The sequence below is a fragment of the Cucurbita moschata genome, unplaced genomic scaffold (assembly GCF_002738365.1).
Source record: "Cucurbita moschata cultivar Rifu unplaced genomic scaffold, Cmos_1.0 Cmo_Scf00017, whole genome shotgun sequence".
Lineage (NCBI taxonomy): Eukaryota > Viridiplantae > Streptophyta > Magnoliopsida > Cucurbitales > Cucurbitaceae > Cucurbita > Cucurbita moschata.
In genome coordinates, this window is record NW_019268533.1 from 3,022,329 (window position 1) to 3,031,610 (window position 9,282).

The following is a 9,282-nucleotide window of genomic DNA, read 5'->3' on the forward strand; positions in this document are numbered from 1 at the left end:
ATATTTTAAACCTGTGCAAATCCTAAACCCTATTTTATAAAACTCAAAACTTTGAAGAGTTTAGGATTTAGGGTCTCTAAACCCTAAACCCAATTTTATAAAATTCAAAACTTTCCAAAACTTTCTATTTTGGTCGACTAGATTTTAGGGTTTAGGGTCTTAAACCTTAAACCCTATTTTATAAAACTCAAAACTTTCCATTTTTATTAAGTCCATTTTAGGGTTTAGGGCGCAAATCCTAAACCCTATTTTATAAAACTCAAAACTTTGGAAGATTTTAGGGTTTAGGGTAAAAACTCCAAACCCACCTCTAAACCCTAAATCCTAAACCCTATTTTATAAAACTCAAAACTTTTGACTAGATTTTAGGGTTTAAGGTAAATACCTCAAACTCTAAACTTTAAACCCTAAATTCTAAATCCTATTTTATAAAACTCAAAACTTTCAATTTTTATGGAGTAGATTTTAAGGTTTAGAGTAGAAACCCTAAACCCTAAAATCTTAAACCTTAAATCCTACCCTCTATTTTATAAAACTCAAAATTTTCAATTTTTATCGCGTAGATTTTAGGGTTTAGGATCTACCGTAAACTCTAAACCCTAAATCCTAAACCCTATTTTATAAAACTCAAAACTTTCAATTTTTATTCCGTAGATTCCTGAGTTATACGAAAAAAAATTGAATACTTTAAGAACTTATCATACATAAAATTAAAATTTGAGAGATTTGAAAGACACAAAATTGAAAATTTATGTATTGATTAAATATTAAAAAAAAATCAGAGATCTATTATATACACGACTATTAAACACTTTTTTTTTTTTTTTTGAACAGATGAACATAAACCTAAAAGTTTAGAGATTAAACTCAATCTCTTAAATTTTTCATAGAGAATCTTCCCTCTAAATCTCGTTAAATTTAAGGGAAAGTTTCACAAGAACGGAGAATGAATGGGACCGGGATGAGATATTTTATTTTATTATTACATTTGAAAAATACTTGGAAACATAAAATGCAAAAAAATAAAAATAAATAAATAAAATAATAATAATAATCGAAAGGTTGCGTGCAGGAGAAGCAATAAGTAAATAGGAGATAGTGGCATTTAATACTAACTTATAAATATTTAAAATCTTTTATGTTAAATTTTATTTTAAAATTTTATCCCTATTATTTAAAATGTTACGTTTTATTTTTCTTCAAATATTCACTAATTTTCAATATTATTATTAATCAATCTTAATATTCACCCACAATAAACTTATAAAAGAAACTAAAAATGAGTTCAATTACAAAATATATATATGTATATAATATATATATATTTCTTCAAAATGATAATAATATATTATAATGTTGTTTAGACCTCAAACTTAGGTATGGATGACTTAAAATAGTGCGACTATATATGAATTTTTATTTTCATTTCGTTATTGCCATTATAAATTCCTGGATAGTTTGAGAGTTTGAGAGTATACATGGGTTGAGTAAGGTAGGGTTGAAAAAATCCTTTGAATTAATTCAAAATTTCAGGTTGGTTGGTATCGTGATCTAAACAATGCATCATATACAATATTTACGGGTCACAACGCATCACTAACATCAGTTACAAACGTTTTATATTTCTAATCTTTTTTAAAAGTAGGATTAGGTTGAGCGTAACCCTATTTTCAGTTGACCCGATAAAAACCGAACCCAATTTTCAGTTTTCAAAAAAAAAAAACATCTCAACGGAAACTGAAAAAAAAATTAATTCAATCCAACTTTTATGGTTTCAATTGGGTAGTTGGGAGTTTAAAAAAAAAAAAACAAAAAATTTATGGGAAGTTTTTATAATTTAGCAAAAGAAGAAAAGAAACAATCATTGTCATAGGGGCTCACCTCATGGGTTAAGTAACATGGCATGGTTTTGCATATTAATTTCTTGGTTCCTACTTTGGCTTACAACTCCAACATTCATTATATTTGATATCTACTATGATAGATCTTTTATTAAAACAAAAACCATTGCATACATTTATGTTCATCTACCCAATCTTCAATGTTGGCACAAACACAATCAATGGTCATTACTAATATAGAAGAAAATAATGATCGAAGATGCCAGCGCGCGAACATACTCACCCGGTTAAAGAAAATATCATCACTAAAAAGTTCAAATCTCCATCTTTACATGTCGCTGAACTTCAAAAATTATCGTTATGATTGGCTAACATTATTACGTTGTTCAATATTCAAATTTTGTTTTTGAGCATTCAGACCTCTCATATGTATCATAATATTAGCTCAACTAGTTGAGATGTGTTTAAATTTATCAGTTTTTTGAGTATATTGCAAATACTAGAAGTGGAAATTCAAAGTTATAACGATTGAGATAATGGGTTCAACTCAAACGAAGTACATGCTCGAGTTCTGTTATTATAACTCAACTAGTCGAGCTAAGTTTAAAATTATAATTTTTCACTAAACTTATGAGAATATAGCAAATCTGAGAAGTGAAGATTCAAACTTATAGCAGTAGAGATAATGGGTATAACTCGAGCAACGTATATACTCGAGTTTTGCTATTATAATATTTAAATTAAAATTTATGGGTTTTCAGTGAAATTCCAAGTATATTACAGACATGAAAATTGAGAACTCAGATAAGGGATACAACTCAAGCTCGAGCTAAGTATAAGCTCGAGTTTTGCTATTATAATATTAACTTAACTAGTTGAGCTAAATTTAAATTTATGGATTTTCAGTGAGATTTCAAGTATACTACAAACATGAAAATTGAGAATTTAGGGAAACTAAGTATAAGCTCAGATTTTGCTATTATAATATTAACTTAACTAGTTGAGTTAAATTTAAATTTACGGATTTTCAGTGAGATTTCGAGTATATTACAGACATGAAAAGCGAGAATTCAAAGTAATAACGGTCGATATAATAGATACAACTCGAGCTCGAGCTAAGTACATACTCGAGTTTTGGTATTATACATTGGGGTTTAATACAAATGACAGTTACTATTACATTCAAATCTTTATTGATCTCTTTAGACCCACAAACAATGAAACACACAAAGGGAAGAAGAAAAGTAACATTTCCGACCAAACCACAATAAATGCAATTTAATGCGGGACAAGAGCCCCGTAAGTTCTCATCTCCGTCGCCTTCCTCGCCGGCCGACGGAGCGCGGCGGCCGGATCTTCATTCAAGTACCAAACCCCTTTACAAGGAATGTACTTCATTGACTTCTCATCAGGGCAGTACTGAACATGGCTGAAGAAATGGGTACATTGCTCCTTAGATTTCTGGTCCGGCAGCCCGAGAATGCAGTTCCCCGAAACGTCGAGAATCTTTTTTACGATCAAGCTCCGGCAGACGGGGCCGACTTGGGTGAAGTAGTTGTTGCGAAGGGTGAAGTTTTGGAGGTGGGGTAACTGGCAGACCATCTCCGGAATGGCGCCGTAGAGGCGGTTGTCGGCGAAGTTGAGAAGCTCCATTTTGGCTAAGCAGCCGAAGGAGTAGGGGATTGGGCCGGTGAGGGTGTTCTTGCTTGCGTCGAAGAGAATTGTGTTCTCTAAAACCCCGATCTCCATCGGTAAGCACCCGGAGAGCTTGTTGTCGGAGAAGAGAACCTCGATTAGGGTTTTCTTTGTCTTTCCGATTCCGATGCTTTTTGGGATTGGCCCGCAAAACTCGTTGCTCGTAAAAGTGAGGTAACTTTTGAAAAGAAAAAAAATATATATTTAGTTCTGGGATGTGACCCTCGATCGAAATATGTCGAAACAAGTAGAAGAAAAATTTGAGGGGAGAAATCTTTTAGAGCCGAGAAACCTTAATCACTTAACATACATTTGATGAGTATTTATAGCGGAGAAAACACTAACTAGCTTCCTAAACTTTCTACTCAAGTTAATAACCACTAACAACGTTACGGATGAAAGCACAAAACTCAGTTACTAATCATAACATGTTATCAAAGTCATGCCCTTAGACTAGCTCTGTCAATAAAATCCTCGAATGTCATATTAAAGCACGGACAAGCTTCTTAAATTTTCTAACCATCTTCACGAAATTTAGTTCCGGGTTACTAACATGTATTAAAGCAATGCCCTTAAACTAGTCGTGTCAATAGAATCTAGAAATATCGTATTAAAAAAAAAAATTAATGAGACCGGGCGACATACCGAGCAGGGGTGTTGCCGAGGTTGGGCGGAATGAAATGGTTAAACTTGTTGTTGTTAAGGAAGATGGCGGCGATAATGTCCATATCGAAGAGCTTGGGGGGGACGGGACCGGAGAAGTCGTTGAACCGGATATCCAAGAAGGTGAGATTGGCGGCGTCAAGGACTTGGTTAGGGAAGGCGCCGGAGAATTTGTTGTTGCTGAGATCGAGCTCGTAGAAGTATCGGAGATCGGAGATGAGTTCGGGGACGGTGCCGGAGAAGTTGTTGGAGTTTGCATGGAAGAAAGTAATGTCGGGCAAACGGTCGATGAAGCCATTGAGAATCAGGTTAGAACCACCGAATCCGAAGTTGTTAAAGCTAACTCCGGCCAAGGCGGTGGTTTTGTAATTGGGGACTTTGTCGCAGATGAATCCTTTGTATTTACAAACGTCTTTTCCAACCCATGAATTTGTTATGTTCAATGGGTCATCTTCAATTCTGGGTTTGAAATCTTTTATGGTTTGGTAAGCAATTTTGATTCTTGGGCTTATGGATGGCGGCGGCGGCGACGGTCGGGGCGGTGGGCGGATTTTTTTTTTAGGTGGCGGAGGTGGGTGCACTTTTGGTTTGGGTGGTGGCGGAGGCGGCGGCGGCGGTGGGTGGACTTTTGGTTTAGGTGGTGGTGGTGATGGAGTGGCACAGTAAGGTTTTTGAGGCGGAGGCGGAGGTGGTGGAGGTGGAGGAGGAGGCGGAGGCGGAGGCGGAGGTGGTGGAGGTGGAGGTGGAGGCGGAGGAGGAGGAGGAGGAGGATATTCTGGAGGCGGAGGAGGAGTATGCCAGGGGAAGAAAAAGAAAGTGAGGGGATGTTTTACTTGAGGATCGGCAGTAGGCGGCGGAACGTGTAGGGCAATCGCCGCCGTGGAGAAGATGGAAAAAAGGAAGAGAAGGGGAAGAGGAGAGGGCTTGGCCATGTTCCCCTCTTTGGCATACAATTTATTTTCGGATGTCATGGAAATTATATAGACAAAAATAATAAATAAAAGAAAAAATAGAGTAAAAGCATTAAAATTATTTGTTGAAAAGTCAAATTTATGAATAATAAATGAAATATAGAAAAAAAAAATTCTACAATGTTCTAATTAGTAATTTACTTGTATTTTTTGTTTTTGATTTTGAATCTAATTTATTTTTTAAATAATTTTTTTTTACCATTAATATATGGACCAACTGAACTAAGCAATATTAATATTTTCAAATTTAAAATATTATTAAAAAAAATTAAAATTTTACGAGTGTTTTTAAATAAAAATTGATATATTTTTATGAATTTAGCCAATTTTTCTTTGGTAATTGTTATATTATTTAACTCCCTAATATGACACTAAAATGTTCGAGAATAATTTTACTTAATATATATAAACTATTTATGTGGCATGAATGAGATGGGATAAGATATTAAAACATATCATATCATATTCCCATTTATTGCTTTTACCAACCATGGCCATCCATTTTCATGGCTTTTATAATTTCTATTTTTAAAAATTAAATAAATACAATAATGTAGCGAAATATTTGGCCTATATGAAATTTTTCGTTTATTTTTATAGAAATTGGAGCGGAGACTGAATTTTCTGTGAAGAATTTATTTTCGTATATTATTCTTTGAAAAAATATCATTTTAAAGAAAATTTTAAATGTATAATTTTTTTTAATATAAAATAGTAATTAGTGTTATAAATGGAGTGAACCATCTTGTTAAATTATTATTGGTTGATAATATGATTTTCAATTTTAAGAAAAGTATTCCAAAAAAAAAATATAATTTTTTTTAAATTAATAGTTTAAATTAAGGCCATGAATAATTGAATACCATCTCTATGACACTGACACTTTGTGGATCTTGGAAGAGAAGACTTTGAAATACCTTTTTTCTTATTTGCATTTGACATAAACCAAAGTCATCTATTAAAATAAATATGTCTAATGTGTCGGAAATGAAATGGCAGGTATAGCTCAATTGGTAGAGAAGAGGGCAGAAAGTTTTTGTGTCACCGGTTCAAATTTGCTATTGAAAATATGTCTAATGTGTCGAAAATGGCTAGTATCGCTCAATTGGTAGAGTAGAGGACTAAAAACCTTCGTGTCACCGGTCTGTATATACGAACTTGGAAATAGAATTTAAACCGTCTCATTTTAGGATGAGGACTTGATAGATGATTTCCGTCTCCTCGTCTCCAACCCTATTTATCTAATGGGGAGAAATTCTCTTTGTTCACTCTCTATCTCATTCTCCATCTAAACGAAGAATCTCCGCTCGAGATCAGGTCATCACGGGACTTCGACCTTACAAATTAAATATACATCTCTAAGTTTTATACGCTTTTATAATAAAATAAAATGTTTTTAGTAATTACAATTATTTAAAAGACATTAATATTTGAAAATTATTCTGAAATATACGATAGAATTTGGAATTGAAGAGAATAAAAAGTAAACACATACATATAAAATCAATTGGGGACAAGAGCGGCATAAGTTCTCATCTCCGTCATCTTCCTCGGCGGCGGAAGTGGGCCGGCGGTGGGATCGCCGTACAAGTATTTATTCGCCGTACAAGGAATATACTTCATGGACTTCTCATCGGAACACGAATGAACCTTACTGAAGAAATAAGAACATTCCTTCTCCGATCTCTGTCCCGGCAGCCCCAAAATGCAGTTTCCAGAGACATCGAGGATTTTCCTTCCGATCAAGCTCCGGCAAACGGGGCCGACTTGGGTCAAGAAGTTGTTGTAAAGGGTGAAGTTTTGGAGGTTCGGTAACTTGCAGACCGCCTCCGGAACAGTGCCGTATAGGCGGTTGTTGGCGAAGTTGAGAACCTCCATTTTGGCCAAGCAGGCAAAGGAGTATGGGATCGGGCCGGTGAGGGTGTTCTTGCTCGCGTCGAAGAGAATGGTGTTTTCTAATTGCCCGATCTCCATCGGTAAGCAGCCGGAGAGCTTGTTGTCGGAGAAGAGGACCTCGATTAGGGTTTTCCTTGTCTTTCCGGTTCCGATGCTTCTTGGGATTTCGCCGGTGAACTCGTTGCTCGTGAACGTCAGGTACCTTCGGGCAAAAAAAAAAAAAAAGTTACTTTCCAAATACCCAATTTTTGTAGTGGAAGCTGAAATAAGATTTATAGCACTTACGCAGCCACAAATAGAAATTAAACAAAGAGGCATAAAGATTTACGTGGTGGTACCCAATTACTATAACTTAAGTGTATTTCTCACCGTTTCACCCTTTAAAGTCTCTCTTACCAAATTCCTCTCAATTGTCTCTAGACAAATACAAAATGACAATGATTCTCCACCTCAAAACAATGCTAGACAAGTGTTTATACAGATATAACAATCAAAGCAATATTACTGCTCATATATGAATTAAGATGATTCATAAACTAAGTAAACCGAAATTATGAACAAAATAAATGAGAGTTATGAACTAAAATAAATGACAATACATGCGTCGTATATGTACGATCCTATTCTTCATGACAACTTACATCAGTCAGATAAACCATTCTCGTCCAATAATTAAAAATGAAAAAAAGCGAAAAGTTCGAGGTAATATGGTACCGAGCAGGCGTGTTGCCGAGGTTAGCCGGGATGCTCTGATTAAACTTATTATTGTTGAGGAAGATGGCCGCGATAATGTCCATATCAAAGAGCCTTGGATTGACCGGACCGCAATAGTAATTAAATCGGAGGTCCAAAAACGTGAGATTGACGGCGCCGAGGACTTCATCAGGGAACGACCCCTTAAATTTATTGTTGCTAAGATCGAGCTCGTACAAGAACTTGACCATGGCAATGAGTTTGGGTATGGTGCCAAAGAAAAAGTTGGAATTGGCATGGAAGTATGCGATGTCCGACAACTTGTCGGCCAGCCCATCGAGGGTGAGCTTAGAGCCACTAAAGTTGAAATTATTGAAGCTAAGCCCCGACACCGCCCTCTTGTTTTCAGCATCCGGATATTTGTCGCACCTAAATCCTTTGTAGCTGCAAACATCGGTCCCATTCCATGTAGCTATGACATTCAATGGGTCGTTCTCGATTCTACTTTTGTAGTTTTGAATCACTCTATAAGCAATTTCGATTCTCTTGCTCTCGAATCTTAGTGTCGGTAGCTTTGCTGGACTTCGTTTCGGTGAACGATGTTTCGGAGAGGTCGCTGGTGCTGGCTTCGATGGTAATGGCGGAGGTGGAGATGGAGGCCGTGGTGGAGGAGGAGAAGGAGGAGGAGGAGAAGTGTTACAATCGGGAGATGTCGATGGCGGAGGAGAGTTGCTGCCACCGCCAATGCCGATGCCGATGCCGATGTCGAGGGCGAGGGCGGAAAAGGAAGAGAAGAGGAGGAGATTAAAGATGGATAAAGAAGCAAAAGCAGAGATTTTGGCCATTTTGGTGTCTTTTCTTTATTTACTTTTTCTTGCATGAAGAAATTATATAGAATGAGAAACATGCAAGAAGACAATAAGAACTTTACTGAAAAGTCAAACTTATAGGGTATTTGCATTCACGTGAAAGACTATGAAACTTATATAGGTAGTAGCGACTCTAGGTCAGTAGAAAATTAGGGTCGTTACACTGCCAATATTTTCATGTCTCGAGGCTGAGAAGAACGAAATGAAGTTTGTAAGAGGTTGAACGAGACAAAATGAACATACAGATCGAAGAGAATTGAACAGATACGAGAGTTTCAAATTTAAAATCGTTTAGGGTTTATGGGTTCAATTCAATTCAAATACATAAATGATATTAACGGATCGGGGTCGAGATCGAGACATGTGTGAAATTAAAAAGTAAGTTTAAAATTGAGATTAGAATGTAATTAGGAAGAGGTTAATAATTAGCAAAACCAATTGGTAAGAAACTCACGGGACCGACAAAGCATGTCACTCAGCGCTGCCCATTGCCATGTGAGTTGCCTGTCCCACTCTCGACGTTGGTGCGCTTTGACATGACAACCAAATTTTGGTTGATTCACAAATTCCGCTCACTCCACCACTCATGCTTTTAACCAAAAAAAAAAAAAAAAAAAAAAAAAAAAAAAAAAAAAAAAAAAAAAAAAAAAAAAA

General features: G+C 35.9%; 2 protein-coding genes across 2 annotated transcripts; both read right to left on the bottom strand.

The window, feature by feature from the left end:
- Window positions 1–2,910: 2,910 nt before the first annotated feature.
- LOC111454881 (uncharacterized protein At4g06744-like) lies at window positions 2,911–5,149 on the bottom strand. The gene is made up of 2 exons (XM_023096347.1): window positions 4,182–5,149; window positions 2,911–3,714 (listed from the first exon to the last, which is right to left on the bottom strand). Exons 1-2 carry the CDS (start codon window positions 5,129–5,131, stop codon window positions 3,120–3,122), a joined length of 1,545 nt encoding a protein of 514 aa, XP_022952115.1. The 5' UTR covers window positions 5,132–5,149; the 3' UTR covers window positions 2,911–3,119.
- A 1,448-nt stretch (window positions 5,150–6,597) lies between these two features.
- LOC111454839 (uncharacterized protein At4g06744-like) lies at window positions 6,598–8,615 on the bottom strand. The gene is made up of 2 exons (XM_023096308.1): window positions 7,781–8,615; window positions 6,598–7,268 (listed from the first exon to the last, which is right to left on the bottom strand). The coding sequence occupies exons 1-2, from the start codon at window positions 8,602–8,604 to the stop codon at window positions 6,674–6,676; spliced, it is 1,419 nt and encodes a 472-aa protein (XP_022952076.1). The 5' UTR covers window positions 8,605–8,615; the 3' UTR covers window positions 6,598–6,673.
- Window positions 8,616–9,282: the final 667 nt, after the last annotated feature.